The following is a 25,995-nucleotide window of genomic DNA, read 5'->3' on the forward strand; positions in this document are numbered from 1 at the left end:
AGACGGTCCCGAAGCACTCGTCTTGCCGTCTCGACACCGGAACTAAACAGAGCTGAATTAGCGTTTATGCATTTCTTTCACATCTACTGCAGTCAGATTCACTGTGTTCACTCGGAAGGAATCCCTTCACATGGGTAGGCACTTGTAATGACATTTCGAACATGTTAAGAGGCTAAAAGCATGTTTAAAACTTGCCCCATTTCAGCCTCCTGGGTGCTAACGCTAGCAGGAGGATAACACGGTGTAGGCGGCACCGATTGTTTTCGTTTTTCTCTTTACTGACGGCACTCCAAATTTAGAAACAACAGAGCTACGTGTTGAAATCAACCGGAATTCTCCTTTAACCTCATTTAATATTGTATGTGGCGTTTTCTTTTGCGAAGATCCTTCCCGAGATTATTTTGCAGAGCCACCATCGCTGCGTCCAGAGTTTAACGCTGCCCATGATGAATGTGATTGGTTTAAACAACCCAGGGAGTCTTTTTCTCCTATCCTAGAAAGTATCTGTGGTGTAGCCAGACCTTCCTCCACAGCGCTGTGGAGATAGGACTGGCAATGCGAGCCTAACACTGAAGGAACCATAGGGACAGGGGATCAGGGCGAGAAGGCCTCTGATGAGGGTTGGTTGAGTTCAAGAGGCTGCGTGTATGGGTAATCATTGCTGTACTGCTCTTTCAGGCGTTTGCTGGGTCAACATATCTTTATTGTAACTAGACAGAGGGAGAGGACTCATCTATCGTTCAGCACTGAACAAAGTTTGCCTGCGGGTTGTAAGCTCGTGTTTTACAACCTCATCCTGCTATACATTCTGGTTGGTCTCAGGCTGGACCCTCCCTCCTCACTTGAAACAGCTGATTTATGTCTGGTCCTGGACACTTGTGCTCTGGGGATGGAATGCAGGGAATTTCAAAGACCCCCTCCTCTGCCTGTCCCGTCCACACGCAAACAAATAGAGCAGGCGCCTGGTTGGGCAGATGAAGGCCCACCGGTGCTCCCACTGCAGGGCAGGGACGCAGAATGTAAGGAATGTCACAGGCGAGAAAATAAATCCATCTTAACCTTCTTTCTGTCAATCTGTAGCTCTTTCTTTCCCTGCTATCTATCTCGTTTGCCTTTTGGCTTTTGAGCTTCTTCTTTCTCCAGAGTTATTCTGATGTTCAGCCTCTCCCGAGATATCTTCAATCATATTTTGGAATTACTTCTCAGATCAGTTGAAAAATTAGCCAGAATAGGAGAAAAAAAAAAAGAGAAGAATTTATTTGTGTTACAGTTTTAAAAACACAAATATGCATAGTGTTCTGTTGTTTGAAATGTGGCAAATGAATTATGTGACAAACAAAATAATGTTTTGTTAAACACACTCAAAGTCACAAAATGCATTATGTTCAAGACTGTGTTAAAAAGCAAAGGACCTTAAAGTTTTTGTGTGTATATACGGTGGAAGTCAACATAAGAACACAAATCTAGCATTTAGCATTTTTACAGTAATGTAAAATCAAAGGCACGATAGCTGTGTTTTAGCTGTAACTCAATAGCACATGCATCTTAAACATGCGGCTGGCATGGCAAAGAAAGAAGAAGATCAACACTCCATAGAAGCTAGAATAGTTATATGTTTTGACAATAAAAACATAAGCAGCTCTGTCTATCGTAGCTCATTTTCCATCTCAATGATATATCCAGACACCATTTTGATTGCTTTTTGAGTCTCTCTCTCCTCATGGCTTTAGTTTAATAATTCCCTTTCTCCTTCTGGGGCCTCAACGCAGCTCAAGGCCTGCTCTTCGCTGCGGGTTTATCCATTATGTTGAGCACGTCATCCAGGATGGACGGGCCCAGATCAAGTTCAAGAGAGAGGAATGACCCCGTGATCTGGGTGAGGGAATCCTGCGACATGCTCTTCTCCTTGGAAAAGTCAAACTCAAAATCACAGATGCGTCCCTCCTCCACTCCGCTGTCCCTGTCCACCCACTCTCCATTGCACTTTGAGAGCTCCGGCTTGAAGCCTAGGGTAACGTCATTGTTAAAGTGTCCATAACCATTGCAGTTGCCGTTGCCGTTGAGACTCTTGCTGCCATTGCAGATCTTGTTCTGGAAGTCCCCTTTAAAGCTGTCAAAGCTGTCGCTGCTCATGTTACTGTTCAGGCTTCCGTTGGCTTTGAAGGTGCTGTTGCTGTGACCGTTGATATAATAGGACGATGGCTTGTCAAACCTGGTTTCACTCTTGTTCATTTTGTTGGCTTTGGCAACCGCTTTAGAGGTGGACTTATTTTTGTTTTCCAGCAGATCCAGGAGGACGTCGGGCTTCGTCTGGATACCTGCGGAGGGAGACGATGGCTCGCTGCTGAAGACGTCCATGGAGCGCAACAGAGCATCCATCTGCAGGATCTCTACCTCGTCTGTGCTGTCAGGTTTGATGGGAGCTGTGGACCCTGTGATGTCCTCCAACGGCTCCAGGGGCATGGAGAACACAGTGGAGGAGATCAGGGGAAGGGTAAGCGCCTGGCAGCCACCGATAGTTGGGAGGGAGATGGCGTTCTTGAGCACCGGAGAGGGGGTCTCGGCAAAGGAAGCATCTCCGGTGCTGTTGGCTCTCAGAAACTCACTTTGGATGCCATACTGAGGATGGACGTCTCCCTTCCCTGGCAGGAGTTCATACTTCCCCTGGAGGAAAGACATGTCTCCAAAGGCGTCTCTCTCCCCGCCCTTCCCGATGTGGATGGTGTGGCGAAAGTCCCCAAGCGGTGGACTGATCATGTCTGGGGACAAAATATCTCTGAGGCGACATTTCTTGCCCTTCTTACTGTTGGTGGGTTTCAGGTATATGGGTGCTTTCGCTGGCATGGCTGTAACTGCGGAAGAGATCTCAGATGTGCAAGATAGAAGAGTTGGAAATGCTCTACAAGTTCTGGACGTGACAGTTCCCCCTGGGAGAAGCTCCAGTTACATTCTCGGTAACACACTGCTCAGGCAGGACTCCAGAAATAATTTCAGCAATTGCCGCATCGATTCAGGATCGGTGATGTCCGCCGGTGTGGAAAGGTCAAATGGCCACTTTCCTGAAATCAGAGACAGACAGAGAATATGTCAGCATTTCTCTTTAATCATAAACTCAGCACTGACATATTTTCTTAAGGTCCTTGTCCTGCCTTTTAGAAAAAAAGAAATCTGGTCAGCAACACAAGTCCCACAAACAAACTTTGGATCCTGCATCTGGCGAGTGTAGAAGCCAGAGCAGAGGAGGATCAGGCCTGGGTCTAAGGCTTTTAGCTGCTCTATTCACATTTCCACACATGATTCTCCTTTGGCCTCCACAACTCTGGATGTGCTAATGTGGAACAGCTGGACAGCAGATTGGGAGAGGAAACGCAAAGCAAGACTTTAGTAGGATCAGGTCAGGGCAGCCCGTTTTAGGAACAAGCTACTGCTCAGGCACGCACAGAGATAGGAAGGGGTTTAGTTTTTTTTTGGAGGATTGTATGAGAGAGATAGAGTGAGGGATTACAGAGCAAGTGGATCTTGAAAAAGACGGTGATGCAGATTGTGAATTGATTTGGCTTTGATGGGCAGAGAGTTTAATAAGGGCTGAGATACCAGCTAGGTTACACTATACATCAGGATGGGTAAACGTTATTAAGGGGGTATTGGATTTGATTAAAAGGTGCCTGATTGCATTTTCAGAGCTTTTCCATTACAAACCCAACCGAGAATGTCACCACGTCGGCAGCTAGCTTAGTGTAGGATGAACTCCGAAATCCGTTTGACCGTTTGAAACGACATGGCAACCAAGGAGAAATGGGAAAAACACTCCAGGAAGGGAGTTGACTGTGTTTGTGTGTGTGTGTGTGTGTGTGTGTGTGTGTGTGTGTGTGTGTGTGTGTGTGTGTGTGTGTGTATATATGTGTGGGATAGCGGGGTAGGAGAGAGCACCAGTGAGAGGAGAGCTTGCCCATTTATAGACATATTTACTTATGAGAGGTCTGTCAGCAGTGACCATCTGACAGTGTGCACCACTGCACAGAAGTGCCTGGGCGGTCAGGTCCACCCAAAAATTTCACAAAGAAAACATCCACATTCCTGCTGCAACCGATCCCATAGAGACACACTGCATCAGCCTTATCAGAGACACTTTAAGTGGGCGATGTTTATTCAGCAGGCACGTTAGTGTGGAGCCAGAGGGACACACACTTGCTGCGTATTTGGATCCAAATAGCAGGCTGGAAACCATTGCACTGACATCCACTTTCAACATGGATTCTTGTGTTTCCAACCTGTTTGATGAAGTGCAGTAGCCCCAGAATCTCCTTGTAGGAGAGCCACAACTTCAATAAACTGTATATGATGTGAAGTACAGGGTGAAATCTTCGCACTTCAGGGGATGCCATTACAACACAAATAAACCTGTCACCCAACAAGCACTATGGGACTATATATAGCCATGGCAAACACTGAGCCATGCAGAACATGTGTGAGTGTGTTGAACGCACCTCTTCCTGGTCCTTGTGGATTTGAGTGCTGGCATGAGTGTTTGCGCGAGGTGCCTGACTGCTCGTGAAAGATAGCAGTTTTGAATGCACGCCATGTGTGCGAAGGAGAGCGTGTTTGTTTGCTAACAGTGAGGGAGAGAAAGCAAAGGGGAAGGAGGAGGGCGAAGAGGAGTGCTGGAGTGTTTGATGAAGGGGGGCAGCAGAATGCAGAATCTCTCACTTGTTTAGCTCAAGCTTTTCTCCTATTCTTTTTCTTTCTGTAGTCTCTCCCTTTTCGCTGGTGCTCCTCAATCCTTTCTGACCTTACAGCTGATGCTCTCTGCAGTGGGAAATTGGGCTTGGATACGAAGTGAGAGACATGCACCAGCATGCCAAAAGCTGCTTCCTGTGTGCTAACAGTTCACATATCTATATCTGTATTAACTTTTACAATGCTATTCACAAGAATAGAAGGTCACCGCTGCACTGCTGGCTGAAGCACTTCCAATCAAACGTATCTATTGATTGTTGCTCTGCCCTGATAGAATTATAACATCTGCCTGGTGTGTGTGTGTGTGTGTGTGGACCCTCTCTCCAGCGGCATTAGAAAGCACACAGCCCATGCATTATAATAGATGATAATGTTGCTTGGAATCAATGGTATGGACAGAAGTTATAGGAAAACATCTAGCAGAAGAGCAAGCCAACTCGTGCAACTCTCCCAGGGGGACATCTGCTGATCAGCTGGTACGATGAAAGGCTGGAAGTCTGACCTTCACCTCAACCATCCTGCTGGTGGCCCAGTTTGGCTTATATGGCATACATGGCTGAAATTCCAGAGGCTGACAGCAGAGAATGAAGAAAACAAAATCCTCATGTCGGTCTTTTAGAAATCGGCTTTATAACCCCTATGAGGGTTAATTTAATTATATTAATTCGAGTGTGTGTAGACAATCTCAAAACTCATGGAAATGTGAGTTAAGCTTGTGACAAAAGAGGAAATTAATCAATTACAAGAGCTCAGGATATCCCAGGATGGACCCTTATGGCTTGACCTAATGAATCCATTTGTGTCTTTGCAGGATGTTAATAGTTGAGCAGGTGTATTTTGGTATATCTCAAAGCCAAGGCCAGATTTGCACCCTTCTTTTGGAACTGATCCAAAAAGAGACGGCGTGGCATGTGTTGACTGGTTCGAAGCCTGGCGCCGCCACAGATTGCGGCCGCGGGTTTCATTTACACCTCCGGGGAAGTGGGGATCTGATGGCACCTTCCTTTCAAAAGTGCTTGCCTGTGCAGCCATCCAGTCATAATGTGAGCTGCAGGATAAAGCCACTGTGTCATTGGGTCAGCAAGAGCTATCTGTCTGGGCATGAAGTGATCTGGAGCCACTCCAGCCTCTTTAAAAATGGAGCATTGCCTCATCAGCTCGTGCTTGGAGGCTTGGTTGTTAGTGAGGGGTGGCGGCAGCGGGAGCGAGGTGATGAAAGTTTGAACGTGGGGGCAGATAAATGTGGGCTTGGTATCTGATAATTGAACTAATGGCTCGTGATTTGTCTGGGTGTTTCTAGATACCTAAAAGTCACGTGTTACTCTGTCAGTATATTCTTGGAGGCAGTGTAACTCTACTTCAGCCTAAATACATGCCACAGTTTGATGATGCTTTACAGTTCGCCGAACTGCTCCAAAGCCGGTGATGAGGGACATATGTAGAAAGAGGCTCAGGAGAGCAGCTGTTCAAAATATGACCTGTATATGACTTCCCCATTCTTTAAAATAGACATCGTGTATCCCCTAAATATTCCTCCCGTGATGGGATTACTGTGCTGACATTTCACATCAGCGCTGTTGAAAAATAGCATGCTATTCTGCACTTGTGTAGTAGTTATGGTCAGTGTAACATCATCAGCGTGTGGGAGACAAACTTCTATTCCTCCCACTGTGTCTACAAACAACTTTGTGGAAGTTTGAAGTCTCCAAACACTCTTCTGACATCTAACCGTGGCCTTGACTTGTGTCACGCCTTTGAATAGCAGAAAGACCCTCTCTTTGGGGTTGTTATAAAAAGCAAATGCATATACCACAGAGGCTAATGGTAGCCTTACAGAATAGACTGAGCTGTTTGTTACATAAAAAAAACCCTCAATTACAGGCAAAGGCCTTGCATTCGGGGGCCCGGTGGTGGTGCCGGGACGAGGCGAGGGCGAATGCCAGGGTGGAGTATTTGTCTTTCTTTCTCGCTCCCCTTGTGCCACCCGCAAGCATGGCCAGCACATGCCGGAGTTATCCTTGGCAGAGACAAGCAGTAAGCTGAATCAAAGTGTATGAAACATGAAAGGAATGTACTGGCAAAAAGGAAAAGGTCCTTTCCTCACAGTGTAACCGTAAAAGCCTCCTCTGAATCTGCTCCCCTCGAGATGGCAAAGCCAGCTCTGCATTTCAGAGGAACATGCCTTTAAGCGTGTAGCCGGACTAAAGAAAAAAAGGGGACAGGATATCATGTTGCTCCGAACAGTTTAGCTCTTGTGTTGCATGTCTGAGAGCGTGTGCCGGACAAACACTGCTTTACAAGCTTAATTTACCATGCATGCTTTCGCACGTTTCACTGTCACTAAGCAATATCCCATTCTGCTCCAGACAGTCAAGAAAAAAACCAAGACACTTACAGTACATGGCAGCAGGTATACTGCAGCAAAATTATCCTGTCTACTGATTCAGATGACTGTACCAGCAGAGTGTGAAATAAAACATGCTCGCACTCTCACTCACCTCAGGTATTCCGATTGGGGAGATCCGGATCTATCCCAGGTAAGGCTGGCGCTGGTGCTCTCCTGAACGCTGCAGCCTCAGGTTGATGTGTGTGTGTGTGTGTGTGTGTGTGTGTGTGTGTCTGTATGTGTGTGTTCAGTGGCTGCTGTTGGGCTCCTGTGGCTTGTTGACAATGCCCTGCCTCCTGTCTTTGCCTCGGGGCTGCACTTCTGTCGACTGGGACGTCTGCCGGACAGCTGTTTTGGAATAGCTCTCCGGCTCCTATTCCCTTCTGAAGCAAGTCAAGTCTCCTCCTACACCTCCCCGCACCCCCCCCCTCTCTGCTTTCTCGCTCCCTTCTCTCCCTCTAGCAGCACCTGTGCATGTTCTCTCTCTCTCTCTTTTTTTAAGGAGCTCTGTGGTGTTTGAGGATCCTCCTTGCTTCCTGTGCCTCGGTGGAGCTGCGGTGATGAGTGATCACAAGCTCTAGTCTCGCGGAAGAAGGAACTGGCCTCATGGGATGTCTGGCTGTCTCTCCTCTCTAAAATGATACGCACACCGAGTACGTGTTCACTCTTTTCCCTCTGCTGCTATTCTGCCTCACCCTGTCTGACTTTGCGACTGCCGGCATCTGATAAGAGCTGTCAGACTCTTGACTGGACTCTCCCTGTCTCTCTTTTAAGCCTCTCCTCTCTAGCCTTATCCATCACACATGCGCGCCCACACCCTCCCATTGTTTTCTCCAAACTATAAAACTCATAATGCATAATCACTTCATTTGCTAGCCAAATCATTTTATGCATAGTCCTTTATTTTTCAAAGCTGCAGCAGGCTGAGGCGACACTGTGCGAACGGGCTGAATGCTGCAGAATACTGCAGCGCTGCCGCACACGCAGGGGACCTTTACGGATAAGCTAATGGACAGCACATGGGTATACTGCAACAAAAATAGACTTGCTCAGTGGGAATCGTTGTCCCTCTATAATGATCTGAAATGCAGAGACACGAAACAGTGTGCGAAAAAAAAAAAAAAAAAAAAAAGGTTCTGACATAATGCCCTCAAGTCAATGATATGGCAAATCTGTCTGTGCATCGCTTCTTTTTTTTAGTTCTATTCTTGTATAAAAAAAAAAATCCCATCACCTTGGTAACCGGTGCAGCTCAGAGGTGATATTACACTTTGCTGTGTAGTTTCCCCCCAAAGAGGCTGGGGAAAGCAGAGGTGTGTGTTTCTGCTTGTACAGTGTGTCACAAAAGGGCAAAGAAGAGAAATGTGGGGGGAAGGGTGCTTGAATCTCAATGTGTGTGTGTGTGTGTGTGTGTGTGTGTGTGTGTGTGTGTGTGTGTGTGTGTGTGTGTGTGTGTGTGTGTGTGTGTGTGTGTGTGTGTCTCTGCGGTTAAGAAACGGGGTGAATGCATGTCCTCACAAGCCGCAGTAGTACTTTAACAATAATCCCGCCTTGTCCAGCAGATGAAGCAGCACATCCCCTTCTGCAAACACCACACATTCTAACCTCTACTTCCCGTTGAAACTGGCGAAGTAGCTCATTCTCCCTAATCCGCTTCCTCCATGCGGTTATATTTAATGTGATGGATGCACCAGTGTAATAACGAGCCATATATAATGCTTTGCAAAGTCTCGTGCTGAAACGAATGCGGGGTTGTGTCTGTTGGTGGACGGCTTACGTGGCTGAGACACCCTCTATTTAACTTCCACAGGCGTTATTTAGCACCGGCTAACCAGCAGTTGTGAATGAAGCCCTTTTAGTATGGTGTTGTCGAGTCGCCTCGGGGTGATGTCATCGGGGGGCGTCCATGTGGCCGGCACATGATCTGTAAGTAGAACACACAACACTGTCTTCTCATTTAGGAAGACCATCAAACCTTGGAAACTCCAGAGCAACTGCTGGAAAAGGAAACTCAATGTAATTCTAATTACCCCCTAAATGAATTAGTCGTAGGCTACAGAAATGGGAAATTCTGTCTTCCTAATTTCCTAAAAGTTTTTTTTATTATTTTTTGTATGCAGTCGGGACAATAATTTTAAACATTGTACAATAGTAATACAACATATATGAAAATCAAATAAATATTCCTTTTCCCAAGCCCATACCATCACCAATCCCATACTACCCACCCCTCAAGAGAGGTCTTACATGTTGCACATACATAAAGGGTTTATAAGTTGTCGGTAATTACTTTATAAATGGTTAATTCATCGTTTTCATCAATGCATATAAATCAACATGTCTGTAAATGTCCCAGTGTACATTAAGCCAGCTGGCTCATTTTCAACTGCAGTTTGGCAAGATGTTCTAAAACCAATAGCTGTTTTTCACAGCAGATATTTTGATTCGTTATAGTAGGAAAAGCATGTGTCTCTAATAACATTAATGATGGCTCAGTTCCATTCAAATGTCCCAGTAAGCCATGACAATGAGGCTACATCTATACGTTTTCATTTTGAAGCAACGTTTGAAATAAAAACGATCTCTGTCCACACAAGAGTTTTAGCTCCAGTATCAGAACTAATCTCCATCTACGGTATATTAACATGTTGACACAAGCGGCAACTTCTGGGCCTGAAAAGTGAAGCCAACGCGTAAGTGCCTTAAACCTGTATTGTGACTTACCAGCAGGGGGCGACTCCACTGGCTCCAAAATGTCTGTTTCTATAGAATTCTATGGTGAAATTACCCTACTTCTCACTTGATTTATTACTTCAATGAGCAATCTTCAATCCAGCATGATGTTCATTTTGTTTTTTTAATAATTCAAACTTTATTTTACCAGGAATATTCCTATTGAGATTTTTTTTTTTTTTTTTTTTTTTTTTAAACAAGGGAGTCCTAGCCATGAAGAGATTCATATAAAAACAGCAAATAACATAAAACAATGAATTAGCAGTGTTCAGTAACAGGACATTTTTCAGCCTGGCAAACCTTAGGTCATAATTATTAATGGGTTATTACTGATCTATAACGTCTTAATAAATGAATTTCTGACTGAATTTATAAAGCCACAAGTTACAGCTGACATAAGCTTTAATAATTTCCATTTAACAGAAAGCGTTACCAAAACTTCCCAACCACCCAATGTTAGATTATCGTCCTTGACAGTTTTTTTTTTTTCAGTTTCCTTGATAAGTCCACTTGTACAGTGTTTTTCCCCTCAGCGATTCTCAGATATTCTTTCAACAAACCTGAGACAGCAGCAGGAACATACACTGTTTGGTGTATTCTGTTGAACGGAGCTTGTTTGCCAGGAACATGCTTGTCATTTTATTTTCCATCACAAGTTGTGCTATGGGTTGTGTTATTGGAGGAATTGAAGACTCTTTTTTTTATACCATTTCCAGACTAATTTGCCTCGGTCTGCTTCGGCCCGTGTCTTTGCCGTTTACACAAGGAGAGCAAAGAAACAGTCTGGGTGTCCTGTCTAAACTGTTCCACTGAGATTACTTTTCTCCATCTGACAATCTCAGGTCAGGTAAACAAGCCTGTCCTTGTCTACTAAAGTAAAACAACTGGGAAAAACAGGATTTAAGGACGCACGCTCATCGGGCTCTTAACACACTCTTAACCACATTTTCTTGTGTGTTGTAACTCAAGCATCTACGGTAAGTGTGGATGACGAATTTCTCTTGTTTTACAGATTTAGTTGTAATCTCACCCTCTTGACACATCAGCCGACTCCACCCTTCCTTCGGCGGCTGCTGCGACACATGAGTTCACACCCATTAGGGAGTAAGCAACATCATTATCACTTTCTGGCTGAGGGATGACAAGTGAGTGAGCAATATAAAACACAATTGTCTTTTTAAAAAGACAACGCATTCTCATGAACGGCTTCATATGATGTTGTATGAAAACGTATGCACATGATATCGGGGACGTTCTTTTCGTGGTGGCCAGCACGAAAATGTAAACTAATGTATTTAAATGAGAAGCATATGTCATGATCACAGCACGACTACAGTAGCGAGTAATATGAAATGTCGAAAATCCGCGTAAGGAGGTTGGTTGGGGTGGTGGAGGGGTCAAACTATTCAGGACTTTCACCCCAGAGGCCGGGGATCGTGTCCCGCGTGTGGCATTTTGTTTCCCCGTTAACCGTCCCGTTATTGTCGCGCGTTCCCCGCCGCCGTCTCCCGGCGTGTAAGGCGTCCTTTCCCCGTTGTTTTTTCCTAAACCCAATCTGCGCCATCCAGTTATTGTTGCGCGTCCCCCGCGGCCGTGTCCCGGCGTGTGAGGCGTCTTCCCCCGCGGCCGTGTCCCGGGGTATGACATTTGCTTTCCCAGTTAATCTCCGTATAGACCATTTCGTGCCGGCCACCATGAAAAAAAACGAGATTAACGTGTTGTTGTACACAAATCAATAGATTATAAATAACGTGACCATTTCACGAACTGCCGTGAGGCCGTGTTGTAACTCATGCCTACCATACACTAGAAGACTTTGAACAGACTTTGAAAAGACTAAAGTCTGACACCATCTCACATCTAAAGACAATCATCTCACATCTAACGTTAGACTGTCATAATATGCAAAACTCCTCCCCCCTCTTGTGATTTGATGTTGTACAGTCACGTGACTCGGCGGCGCCAGGCAAACAAGCAAGCAAGCAGCCAGGCCCGGTGGCGGCCAGCAGCACACACACACACAAGCAGGACAGAGATGGAGCTGAAGAATGGCAGAGAGGAATTATTAATAATCTAAATGTAAAAATCACATCGTATCGTACCGGTATCGGCGCTGTTGGCCCTGTATTTACTCGGTATCTGCTTGATATCAAATATTGCAGTATCTCACACCACTACCTACGACTCTGGAGGAGGTTACGGTTATAACCTTATACGGTTAATAATGCACGCGCACTTTGAACGGTTAACAGACTTTACTTAATGTCTGCAGCTGCCTACATACACAGGTAGGAACACACAGGAGCAGCACATGTCAACAGGGCAGGGTAACCTTCTTAACGTCCCTGGGGGTGGAACCTGGGTTAAATAATAAAGGTTCCGGGGTGCAGTACCCTTAAACACAGCGACACAGTTTCAGTCTGTAACATTTCTCCCCCTTTAAGTGAAAACATAATGTAAACAAATACAACTATATAATTCAGGTCCCCTTTGTAAACTCAGTACGTAAATATTTTCTGTCATGTTACGGCCTTTTCCTAACTTACAGAAATGTGTCTTGCATGATATTTTTAAAACAATCTTAAACAATAATCTACCAAATGCTTTGTGCTTTAATACCTTAACATTTAACATTTTGTCCTAGCTTTTGGACCGTTTAACATGTCAGTCTATCTGGAGGCTTGTGCTGCCTCTTAGATCTCCTCAGTCCCACTGTGGGACCAACAGGTCCTGTAGCAGTTTGTGTACTCCCAACCAAGTTTGGGGTACAGACAGGCTGGTCAACCTGTACAGACTCACTTTGCACAGACAGTCCATCAGTTTGCTGTGGTGCTACTGGCACCTCAAAAAAAGCCGCAGAGGTGTCCACACTGACACGTTGAGGCCTCTCCCCTTCAGCCCCACGGCAAGCACGCAGGTGATCCTGGTGCTTGCGGATCTGCCGTCCACCCAACAAGTCCACCGTGAAGGACACTGGTCCCGTCTGGCGGCTGATGAGTCCTGGCAGCCAGGGAGGACCCTGAGCAAAGTTCTTGACAAACACACAGTCCCCAGGCTTAAAAAGCCTCTCTTTAGCATGTGGGTCTCGCCTCCCTTTCTGCTCTTCCTGCGAACGGACAACTCTCGCTCCGACGTCTGGGTGGAGCAGATCCAGATGAGATTTGGGCTTCCTCCCCATTAACATTTCTGCTGGGGAGACGCCTGTGGTTTTGTGGGGAGTGATCCTATATTGGAACAAGAAGCGGGAAAGCTTAGTTTCCAGTGCATGTCCGGACATCTTTTGTAGACCATCTTTCAGGGTCTCGACGGCTCATTTTTGCTAAGCCATTGGAGGCCGGATGATTGGGAGCCGTGCGGACATGTCGGATACCATTTTTCTCCGTGAACTCCTGAAACAACTCACTGGTGAAAGTAGGACCGTTGTCTGTCACAACAGTATCTGGCAACCCGTGAGTAGCAAAGGTGCTCCTGAGATTTTCTATGGTGACTGAGGAAGTAATGTTTGACATGACGTGTGCGTCCAGCCACTTAGAATGTGCATCTACCAGCACTAGGAACACGTGACCAATAAATGGACCAGCAAAATCCAGGTGGAGCCTCGACCACGGACGACCAGGCCACTCCCATGGGTGTAGCGGGGCAGGTGCTGGCATCTTTTGGTTACTTTGACATTGTGCACATGCCTGTCCATCCCCGGCCACCACACAAATGACCTGGCAAGGCTCTTCATCCGGGACACGCCGGGGTGGGCGTCATGCAGCTCGTCCATCCCCTGTGCCTGCCCTGGGGGTGGAACAATCACTCTGGATCCCCAGAGGAGACAGCCATCCTGGACACTTAGCTCTAGCTGACGCTTGAAATGGGGCTTAAACACCTCCTGCTCAACTGCTGCTGGCCAGCCCTGCATCACCCATCTCTTAACTTAACACTGGGTCTCTCTCAGTCCACATTTTTGACTTGCTTTGATTTCACTGGAGTGTTAAACAGCTTGTCTAACATGAACACAGTCTCTGGGGGCAGGAAAGTTTGGTTTGGCGTGTCTGGAAGAGGGAGTCGGCTAAAGGCATCAGCATTGGCATTTTCACCTCCCGCCTTATACACTATTTTGTACTGATACGCTGAGAGGGTTAGTGCCCAGCACTGTACTCTTGCTGAAGCCATGGGTGGGATGCCTTTTGACAGTTCTTTTACCTGCTGGAATGCTGCCTCTTGTGCTTGCTGCCACTTCCATGACCTCTATTTATGCAGTAGCTGATAGAGGGGGGCCAGTACAGTTGTGAGGTCAGGTAAGAATTTGCCATAGTAGTTCACTAAGCCCAAGAATGACCTGAGTTCTGCCACATTCTTTGGACTTGGAGCCTCCCTTACTGCCCTCACCTTCTCTTCCACAGGAGGCAGACCCTGGGCCGTAATCCTGTGGCCCAGGTAGGTGACACTTGGAGCTTGGAAAACGCACTTACTGCGCTTCAACCGCAGCCCGGCTTCTGCCATCCTCTTCAACACCTGGCCCAAGTTACTCCGATGCTCCTCCTCTGTTTTCCCAGTGACTAAAATGTCATCCAAGTAGACTGCCACATGTGGAATGTTTTGGAGCAGATTTTCCATAGTGCGTTGAAAGATCGCCGGACTGGATGCAACGCCAAATACCAGGCGGTTACACTTGAACTTGAACTTTGTGGGTGTTGATGGTGACATACTATTTGGATTTCTCATCCAACAGCAGCTGCTGGTGGTACGCATGACTCATGTCCAGTTTTGTGAACGTCTTTCCACCTGCCAGAGTAGCAAACAGGTCCTCCACCCATGGCAGAGGGTAGGTATCGAGCTGTGAGGCCTGGTTTGCCGTCAGTTTGTAGTCTCCAAAGATGCGTACCTTACCATCATCTTTCAAAACTGGCACAATTGGGGCTGCCCAGTCTGAAAACTCAATAGGCTCAATGACACCTAGCTGCTGGAGCTTCTCCAGCTCTGCCTCAACCTTGGCTTTCATGGCATATGGCACAGGGCGAGGTCAAAAGAAACGTGGCTGTGCGTTGGGGTCTACACATAGTTTTACAGTTGTGCCATGGAGGGTGCCCAGCTCATCTTTAAAAACATATGCGTACTTTCCTAGGAGGTCTTCAATCACTCTCACGTGCTTGATTTCCCCCCCAGTTCAGGTAAACTTTCCGCAGGATGTCACGACCAAGCAAACTTGGCCCCTCTCCCTTGACCACAAACAGCCTCGCTGTAGCCTCCTGCCCTTGGTACACAATGTTAACTTCTATAGCTCCAAGAAGTGGAATGCACTCACCCGTATATGTCCTCAGTCTGACATTAGTCCCTTCGAGTGCAGGCGCTTCCTCGGAGCGCCACAAGTTGAGGTAGGTAGCCTGACTTATCACTGATGCTGAGGCGCCCGTGTCCACCTCCATTTCCAGCTCCTTTCCATTTAACAGCAGGGTTGCACTGATGGGCTCAGCCCAGGGCTCGCAGAGGTCGATGAGGTTGAACATGTTAAAGGAAACCTCAGCCGCCTCACTCTCCAGGTGATGTGTGTTCACATTGGGCCTAGATTTCCCCCAATACTTTCTCTGTTTATTCTTAGCAGCTCTGCACTTCTTTGCAATGTGCCCCTTTTTCTTACAGCTATGACATACAGTGTCTTTAAAGCCACAGTCATTAGCAAAATGTGCTCCTCCGCACCGGTAACATTCAACTGACTTTACTGGCTTGCCCGTTTTCTCCTTGAACACACGATGAACGGCGCGTTGCTGCACACTCCCGTTGGCCTGTTGGATGTCTTTAGTATTATTGGCCGCGGTTTCTATTGCTTGTGCAATCTCCAACGCCTTCTTGAACGTGAGTGTAGCTTCTCCCAACAACTATATGACCCCGATGCCGTCGTCACTGATGCCACAGACTAACCTGTCGCGCAGCATGTCATCCAGGGCCGCTCCAAACTCACAGTGCCGCGATAACTGTCTCAGCTCCGCCACAAACGCAGCCACCAAAACTCCTGGCCTGCGGGCATGAGTATGAAACTTGAAGCGCTGAACAATTACAGTTGGCTTCGGGTTTTGGTGGTCTTGCACCACCTTCACCAGCTCCTTAAACCCAATACCTCCTGGGCTCCGCGGTTTCTTGTCCTCTTCTGTAATGTCATTCGCCAGGAAAAAGTGCTCCAGTCTCTCGACTTATTCAATCCAGTCACCGTCCGACTCGACATATTCACTAAGTGAACCCACAGTAGCCATGCTTAAACTACACGGAAACTTCTTCTTCGACCTAACTTGGTTTGAATCCTCGTCGCCAGTGTTATAACCTTATACGGTTAATAATGCACGCACACTTTGAACGGTTAACGGACTTTTCTTAACGTCTGCAGCAGCCTACATACACAGGTAGGAACACACAGGAGCAGCACATGGGCGGGGTCAACAGGGCGGGGTAACCTTCTTAATGTCCCCGGAGGGGAACCTGGGTTAAATAATAAAGGTTCCGTGGTGCAGTACCCTTAAACACAGGGACACAATTTCAGTCTGTAACAGTTACGATGACATTTTTACACAGCTTTTAACAACAACAACGTCATGAGCAAAATGTTCTGCACACATATTCAATACATTGTAAACAGTTGGAGACGTGAAGCTACATGTTGACAGCCTCGTCTATATGCTCCATTTGCATTCTTATCAAAGCTTTCTCTCAGGGTTGCACTAATTTACTGTACGTAGGTCACCATGAGCACATTTAGTTCCATCCTGACAGTAAACATTTCACAGTGTTCTCAGGCCTGCAGGCAGCACACAGGGAGGGACCCGATCCTGAGATCACTGGCCAATGTTTTGAATGCAGGAGATGTGCTGCAGAGCGGAGGGGGAGGAGGGGATTGTGGGTAGTCTAAACACCGTCTTGCTCTGTGGCTGCATCCCAAAATGTTTTTGTGTGTGTGCGCGCGGGGGATGCACCACACTGAATTACAGCAGACCACACACACCAGAGGTAGCACCTCGGCTTCTGTGCCGATTTTAGCAACAGAACAAATTGAGCATGAGGTGAAAGGTGGAGTTCAAGAGCAAGGACAGCAAGAGTTCAGGATTCAAAATGCTGCTGTAGCAATACAACTTATACTGCTGTAAGTTCACTAAGCAATTTGACACTTTAGTTTTCATTGATAGAGTCTTGACCCTTTTTGGTGTGCAACCTTTATTCTCTTTTTTTAATTACAAGATAGTACTCAGTATAGTATTCAGTGGGATTCAAACCTTTAAAAAGAACAATTGATTCCTTACACTTTACTAGATGCATGATAACAAATAGCTGGGGTTGTTTAAATGGCCAAAGGTTATCAATCTGAAATAAGGTGAAATATCACTGTAAGGTTTTGGTTTCAGTTCCTCAGAAATCAAAGAGCAAGAGCTTCCCTCTTGACAACAGTATTAGCTCATTTGAAGCTACACAATTTTTGTATTAACGTTGAGTCAAATGAAAATGTGTATTGTGAAGGAGATCGCTCTTTGGGAAAAACGATAGGAACATTATCACGTTACAAAGCTTTTTAGCGTTTTTCAGCTCATTGTTTCCGTTTCACGGCCCGCAACTTTTTGTTTAGCACTGCTCACTAACCAGATTACAACTGCAGCAGGTAGCTGTTTTTAACAAATGGGCTCTGATAAACTACTGTACATTACCTGCCCAGCACCTAACAGCACACTGAAAAAGTTAGAGACTAGCTGGTAAACAAAGATGATTAGCAGTTAAAGAGCCAGCCATTTTCCTCAGAAGTTGGTGGAGACCAAAACAGAGCTAAAAGATGAGTAAATATTGGACTTATATTTGTCAGGTGGGTAAAAACATGACTTCAATTTGATGATAATGTTTGTGTGTCATTAGGTAAACTTTTGCTAACACATTCGCCATAACATCTTTAAAAGTGTGTTCACAGCTTGTTTTACTGGCCTTTAGGGGCCAAAAATGGGGCGAAAACTCGAGCTGCACCACTGTACACACACGTGACATGCCTCACTCTCCGTATCATTTACCAAACACACCCTCTCAATTTGGCAGTCTATTTAAGCTGCACATTTCCCCATCTCTGCCTTGCCAATGCTGCTGCTTCCCTGCACCTGTATCGCTGCCTGCTTTCAGCCTCACCACCACCCCAGCATCCATCTGCAGGCTCCGGCCAGGGGGAAGCTACTTTATCATCACTCCCGAATATCTCTTGTAAACCCAGAGTGATGAGGTCGGAGTCTGGCCGCCAAACACAATATTCTGCTGTTATAATAAACATTTTAAACTTGAGTTGTCCGACTGAAAAATCTACACTACCGGTCAAAAGTTTGGGGTCACTTAGAAATTTCCATTCCACTCCATTCCAGACACAATACCTGCTGAGATCAGTTGTATTGTTTTTTTTAACCAGGGCAGCAGTTTTCAGATTACATTATTTGCTTACATAATTGCAAAAGGGTTCTCGACTGTTGTAGAAAGAAGTGGCTGAAGAAACACTTGAAATTCATGCTTTTTGGTCTAAACATCATACCCAAATTAAAAGTGGTACAGCTCCCATATACTTTGACACTCAGGGGTGTGCCTGATATCATTGGAAAGGTGATTGATGTGGGTTTGTTTGTGTATTTGAGAAGTGTTGTATTTTGTAGTTTTTGGCTTTTTTATTTGCACTTTTCAAATAGAAATAAAAAAAACGCACAGACATATTTGTAGAAAAGAATTCATATAAAATCCATTTTTGAGTCTTTTAGCTTCTGAATTTTTTTTTCTGTAGTAAGCTGAGACGTGGCTAATGCTGTGTTGTCTGTCACCTGTCAGATGTGTTTACAGCAGTGTATTTTAATAATTTTACAGATTTATAACTTGGACAGAAATAAAAAATCTCCATTCTAGCCTCTGTAACTCTGTGTCAGTAAGGCCTAGAATCACCCTGACACAACTTGAGTGTTTCCTTTCCAATGATATCAGGCACACCCCTAAGTGTCAAAGTATATGGGAGCTGTACCACTTTTAATTTGTGTATGACGTTTAGACCAAAAAGCATGGAATTTCAAGCATTTCTTCAGCCACTTCTGTTTACAACAGTCGAGAACCATTTTGCAATTATGTAAGCACATAATGTAATCTGAAAACTGCTGCCCTGATTAAAAAAAACAATGCAACTGATCTCTGCTGGTATTCTGTCTGGAATGGAAATTTCTAAGTGACCCCAAACTTTTGACCGGTAGTGTATATGCTACTTAAAAACAGTCAAACTAGGAGAAATCACCACAAACAAGTCACAGATACTGACAGCTTCAAAAGATTAGAATGCAGTGTAGCCACAGTCCCGCTGCATTTGGAGTAAGGGGTATAACTCTTTCATTTTATTAATGGGAAAAACTTGCCAACGGTCACACATTACTATAATCGCTTGCCTCTCGACACCGACGTGACATCCATGTATAAACCACAACGGATTGCAGCAAATGGAGGATTGTTGTCATGGAGATGGAAACAGGACAAACTTTGAGGGAAACTGTACAAGTAAATGCTACCTAATGTAACACTTCATTGCAAAACAACTCCTGGAATGCATTAAACATCTCAGATTGATGATAGTGTAAGAGTATCCGAGGGGGATTTTTCCTCAACCTTGAAGAGACTAACTCTCTCTTTGACAATTAGACTATCTGACCACATCCACACTGGTGTGTTGATGTCTGGCGCACATCCTTGGAAAGAGAGCAAGTGATACATCACTTGCTAAGGAGTGTGTCTTCCCACTGGAATTCCAGTAGCTGTGCCACAGGCCACCCTCTCACAATCAGCTTGTGGTCGTTCATTTCACATCCTGCTCCATCCACAACCAAAAGCGCTATTATGTCCATGAGAATTGGAAGGCTGTCCTTACCCATATCATGAGGGGTGAGCAGAGCAGGGGCCTGTTGCACAAAACCAAGATAAGGGATTAAGCAGGGATATTCAGGTTATCCTGGATGAATTTAGCTTTCACTTGAGATTTATTCTTTGCAGCTAGCCTGCTCCAGAGCAGGCTAACAGGCAGGCTAAGATTAATCCTGGAGTCTTATGTGTTAAATCAGCTGCCGCTCTGATCCGAAATAAACGTGTTTAACAGTTATTCCGTTGTCTTCTGAATGTGTTCGGCTTTATTTTTATTAACATGCATTACTTGTCACTATTGCTGTCATGAGTTTGATTTAAATCCTACTATTGCAGTTGTTTAGATGGTAAGAAATGGTTGCACTGGCACCCAGAGATTAAGTGGGACGACATGGAGGAAATGGGCTTTTCCTCCGCTGCTGTCCCTGTGAAGTGTGCCCCGTCCAACGCGGAGAGGGGGGGTCCTCCCACACCGTGCAGCGGTGGAGACTTTTAGCGTCAATAACGACGACTATGGCACCTGACCAAACGTCCGTATTTTACGTGATGGGAGTGAGAATGTGTTCAAAGTTTCTTAATCATTATATTTTGGTGCTGTCACTTGTCTTCGAGCTTGGGACTGAGAATAAAAAAACATGAATAATAGGCTACTTTGTTTTACAGATATGCTTACCGTGTGTATTGAAGTCACTTACTTATTTTACGAGTCATGTTTGTTCTGTATGATTATTAATTGTAGAAAGATATTTAGAATTAGACATAGCTCATAGAGATTTGTGCATATGGTTGCAAAACATATTCTCGCATTATGAATAAGGGTTTGGAATTAAGCCTATTCTTAGGGTAAATTTCCCGAGGAACATTAACTCCCTCTGCTCACTTTTAAGGCAAAGTAGGCTAAATAATACATTTATATAGAGCTTTACATAGGCTAAAAGACACTTTACAGTAAAACCAACACATTTAGCACGTTAGCACAATGTTGAGTGACTAGTAGATTATTTAAAATCCATACGCATTCAGTCGGTCCGCTATTGTCAGGCTTTTTCTCTCCGTTTGATAACCGCCGTATTTCCCTTTTCTGCATATTATATGCTTCACCTCCTCATAACTTTCCATAATTAGTTGCTGCTCAGCGGGTGCACGCATATTCTCCATTTCTGCATCAGTAAATCTGTGATCGATACCGTGGTCTATTTAAGAAAGCCGTGAATGTGCACTTATCCCCAGCTATCTACACCTGGCTTGACATAGCTTCACCTACTTATCCTGGCTCGGCAAACGTGCAACCGATTAAGCCGCGATGAGTGGATCACACTAAGTCAAGCTGCGCTTTTTCATTTCTCCTGGATTTCTTCATTCTACTTTTGTGCAACAGGCCCCAGGATACCAGCTAGTAGAGTCAAGCTGAAGCCTGAAACTCTGCAGTTTTCCAGGCTGTTCTCATGAACCATTTGTAAATATAGCTACAAAATGTAAAGCACTTTAATTTTGTATGTTTTTAAACATATTTATTGCTGTATGCAACACATTGACTGTGGAAGAAAGGAGGTGGATGGGTCATAAAACGCAGCGCTTTTAAGCCGGGGAGCGGAGTTCACTTCCTGGGGAAAACAAGACTTTTACCCAGGAAACGCATGTTCGTTCTTTGGGAGGGTTTTAATCCAAAACTTGATCTTTTTCCTAAACCTAACTACTCGTTTTGGTGTCCAAAATTAACTGTTGTCACCCCATAACGCTCACTTTTTGACAGCTAAACTCACCTGCCACGGCCCCTTAAAGGACCATCATCTTCCGGTGCCTTGTAGCCAGCTCCGAGTAACCTCTGGTCAGCTAAACTCAACTACCAACGGCCGCTAATAGGACTGACAGCTCACGGAGCTCTGTAGCCAGTGTCCGGCCGGCTGACGTCTATTTTCGTAGGACATCATGGATTTGATGTGCATGCATTTTCATACAAGAATGTGTTGTGTGTTCACATCATTGGCTGGGAGGAGGATATGAGAGCCAACACTTGTCAAGGATGTCTTATGTTGTGCTGGTGGACTCCATGTATTGTACACGTCCTTAGCAGATCATTGATTTATTCGTCAGCCCATGGCAGAGTCTGTTCCTCATTAGAAATGCTTTTCAGGCTCTGAGAACATGGTCCACCATGTTGGAATTTAGAGAATGTATGTCTATATAATTATATTTCATGTGAAGAGATAATGTGCGTAAACTGATGTTTGGATGAAATTATCGAGCAACAACCCAGACAGTAAAGTCTTCTCCTGTGGATTTTCTGGCTCACATGGGGGAGGGGGGGAAGAGAAAAGAAAAATAGTCAGCATTCCTTGTAAGATGCAAGGAGGATACTGGGTGAATAACGGCTCTCAGTTCTATTTTTGAGCCTGGAGTATGTTACATGGTGGTTGCATGACAACTTTGGGAGGGGAATGACCTCTCAACTGAAACCCAGCATTGTCTGGTTACCTCCAATCTGATGGAATGATTACTTACTGTTTCCCCCCCCCCGCCTACTTTGATGTCCTTGGGGAATCCATGTCGCTTTAGTTTGGTTTATGAAAGTCATTCCAAGTGTGGCAAGCCGGGTGGCACTAGGGGAGGAGTCGCCACCTGAGTCTAACCGACAACACCACCTGGGGCAGACACACACAAAATGTAGAAAAGGTTTTATTACAATATATATTTAGCGATCAGGTTAATTCTTCTAAAACAAATTCCCTCCCAGTTATGGTGTAAATTGGGCAGAGGCCGGTTGTGGAGAGACAGTCTACTAAAGGTGTGTTGCAGGGGTGCACCAACTTACCCACCGCATGTGCCCACTGCGATGGATAGTCACTGCAAATCAGGTCACCATAAAATCGGGTCAACGTGCGGTTATCACTACAATCTGTGAAGGGAACCACACTGATGTGCCTAGCCTCTACCACAAGCTGGCTACTAGCTCCACTGGAAAGCAAAACAATAAAACCAGTTGATAACCTAAAATATAAGCATAACAAACAGTGAGTGTCCTGGGGGCACTAACAAAGATTTACTAGAATGATTAAAATCCCAAAAAAAAAAAAAAAGAATACCAAGTCAAAATAGCAGCTGACAACTTACAATTTAGACCGAACATTCCATTAATGACACGTTTAAGAAAAAAAGGCAGTGATCAATGTGTGATAACTTTTAGCTCAGGTAGTGATCATACCTGACGTGCTGCTATAGTTACTCATACCTTCACTCAAATGTACTCAGTAGGCTAAAGGAGAGGTCATCACACCACTCCAGGCAGGGGAGCTTGGAATCCCTTCCAGGCCCAGGCAGACAACAGTCAGGCAGGCAGCAGACTGCTGCGAAATATACAACTCTGTATTTGAAAACACCTTGCATAAAAAGACTTCACACTATTACCTACTTAAAAGTCACCGAGATGGTCCCATGTGGCGACCAACAAGCAGAGACAAAGCCAAGAGAAAGTCATGATGATACAGGTGATTTATATAAGCTCAGCTAACGAGGGGGTTGGGTCTGGGTGGAGCTAATTTGGTCTAGTTGAGGTGCGTTCGAGAGTCAACAGAGTGCAAAGGTTACTGCACACACCACTACACAAGGAAAAAGAAAAACAATTCTGTTTGTAGCTGACACGTAAAATCTTGATGTATCCTTTAAAAAAATCCCCACTCTGCTGCTACTAGAAGCATCAGCAGGAGACAAGAGTCCCAAATCACCGACAGAAAGTTATGCTCTTGATTTGATTTATCTGAGCTGATAGTGAGTATTTATGATCTTTGGGAGTGTTCTGCAGCACTGTACATTATCAGAATGAGTGTGTGTTGGCTACTTTTCATCAGCTTTTGATAGAAGTATGTGTGGTTTCATTTCCAGCAACAGCCATGTGCTTTGTAACATCTGGTGAGATTATCTCCAAAGGCTCAGTTCATTAGAAGCGTTAGCGGTTTCCAGCTGCCGACTTAGAAACACTTTGATTAAGTTGATTGCATTTGTACTTCTTATACAATTGCTTAATTGTGTAGTTTGAAATAAGAAACACAGTCTTGAGAATTTCTAGGGCATTATTGCTCATTTTAGAGGCAGCTCTATGTATGGCACGCACCCCACAGTAAAGCATATGATTGGTTCCAAAACAGCGCTGAGCACGGAATGGCAGCGAGGCACGAGAAGATCTGAGCCATGACTTTTAAATATGCCCAGACACCATCTGCTGTACTTTTTAATCTAATTTGAGAATTAAAAAAAACAAGATTTGATGAGCATATATCTGAAATGTTTTCCAACAGAACAAAATTGCATGAAGCAACTTCTTAATTACTATCTGCTGTGACTGTAGTTTAAAAGCTGACAGTGGTAACGCCATGGGGACCTGTCCAAACCTGTCGACAGAAGGGAAGAACACTGCAGGTATTTTAACATGACACCCCCTCAGTTACTCTGTCTAACTAAATGAATTATACTGACCCTGACATTCCTCTCAGCCTCTGTTCAACTTCACAAAATGACCCTTCACTTTATTTAACGTCAATACATGCTACATACAGCATCACACTCATAGTACATTTCTCAACTCAAACATAGAAATTAGCTCAGAAAGGATTGTGCGGGGGCCTGTAATAACGGCCTGTTCCTCAGACACTCTAGTATGTGTCAGAGGTGGAGTGAGCTGCTGCGGGGGCTAGACAAATACCAGGGATACCTCAGGCTTTATTGTATTCAGAGCCAGTGAGCGAGTACAGAAGTACTGAGACACCGAGCGTGTGCGGTAAAACTGAGTGTGTGCAAAAGGCAGAGGCACAGAGAGGCCACAAAAGAGCTGATCATGTGAAAGGAAGGGCATTTGATAGCTTGGGCACAAACCGTGTGTGGCATCAACACAGAGACCATCAAACAGGACCTCGATCTGAAGCCGAGCTGATAATTAACATTGGCTGGTGGTAATAAAATAATATTTCTTATGTTGCTGTAATTTAGTAGCATGGTTTAATATTTGCACTTTTTGTCAATTATTATTCCTTATGTTGACCAAAGCATTCTAGTTTATCAGTTACATTGCACTGAAAAGCTGCCAACTTTAGTTATTCTGTTATATACTGAATTATAATTATATTCTGTTATATACTGAATTATTAATGCGTGTTTTGTTAATTAAAAACAATTTAGTTTTTTCATATGTGACAAACTTTTCCTTTTTAGCCACATTGGCAAAATGTCCAATACTTTGGTTTATCACTAAATACTTGCAAAACTAATGACATTCCCATCAGATCAGCTGTTTTATGTTTAATTAAGCAATATTAGGCCTACACTGGAGGGTTTGATTTAACCAATAATATGACGTTAAACCCTCGAGTGTAATATTGCGATAATACAACAACGGTTAACAACAAAATAAAAGTTATAATCAAACTGTATTCCTATTGTGGGGCAATTCGCTCTCAAAATATAAAAAAAGCAACAGAGAGGATTTTTAGTCCCTCTGTGTTTAGTCAGCCAGTCAATTTAAGCTATTTTTCCATGGATAGATTTAGATACTAAACGTTTGCGAAATTCAAACAACAGAGACAATTTCCTGTCCCTGTAAAACGTTAACGTTACTCAGCCAGTCAACTTAAGCTAATGTTAGCTTTGTAGAGCTCATGGGATTTTCCAAATTGAATAATTGCCACACATATAAAAACCAAACAGCTTTGCTAGCTTAATCTTGTTGTAGCTAACTAAATATTTATCCTAACTAAATATTTTTTTCATCGGCAGATTTAGCTCCTGTCTCTGTACTGTTCAAGATAGCGCCGTCACAGCTGACCCAAAACATTTCCCGTGAAATTTAGCTTCAGAGAGTTGTAACAAATAAGTCATTTAATCCGATGAATCACTTTATATACTAGTTGGAAAGCTGTTGTATGTTCCACTGTGGTTCCTGAATTACTTACATGAAGACAAATGTTTTTAATTTAAAGGAACACGCCGACTTACTGGGACTTTAGCTTATTCACCGTAACCCCCAGAGTAAGACAAGTCGATACATACCCTTCTCATCTCCGTGCGTGCTGTAACACTGTCTGACGGTTCCAGCATTAGCTTAGCCTAGCTATCCTACAGGTAACTGGTTCCAACCAGCCTACTGCTCCGAATTGTGACAAAAGTGACAAAATAACTCCAACATGTTCCTATTTACATGTTGTGATTTGTATAGTCACAGTACACAGTACAAAAAACAACGTAACATGAGACACAGCCATCTTCTGACAGTA

At 44.6% G+C, this 25,995-nt stretch overlaps 1 protein-coding gene and 1 long non-coding RNA gene across 2 annotated transcripts; both read right to left on the bottom strand.

Annotated features, from left to right (window-relative positions):
- Nucleotides 1-1,229: 1,229 nt before the first annotated feature.
- Nucleotides 1,230-7,853, bottom strand: cdc42ep3 (CDC42 effector protein (Rho GTPase binding) 3). The gene is made up of 2 exons (XM_028603483.1): nt 7,236-7,853; nt 1,230-3,059 (listed from the first exon to the last, which is right to left on the bottom strand). The coding sequence occupies exon 2, from the start codon at nt 2,842-2,844 to the stop codon at nt 1,771-1,773; it is 1,074 nt and encodes a 357-aa protein (XP_028459284.1). The 5' UTR covers nt 2,845-3,059; nt 7,236-7,853; the 3' UTR covers nt 1,230-1,770.
- Nucleotides 7,854-8,046: 193 nt separating this feature from the next.
- Nucleotides 8,047-23,183, bottom strand: LOC114571644 (uncharacterized). The gene is made up of 3 exons (XR_003694690.1): nt 22,965-23,183; nt 8,901-9,047; nt 8,047-8,151 (listed from the first exon to the last, which is right to left on the bottom strand). It is a non-coding gene; the product is annotated as an uncharacterized LOC114571644 (long non-coding RNA).
- Nucleotides 23,184-25,995: the final 2,812 nt, after the last annotated feature.

Source organism: Perca flavescens, chromosome 17, assembly GCF_004354835.1.
Source record: "Perca flavescens isolate YP-PL-M2 chromosome 17, PFLA_1.0, whole genome shotgun sequence".
Classification (NCBI taxonomy): domain Eukaryota; kingdom Metazoa; phylum Chordata; class Actinopteri; order Perciformes; family Percidae; genus Perca; species Perca flavescens.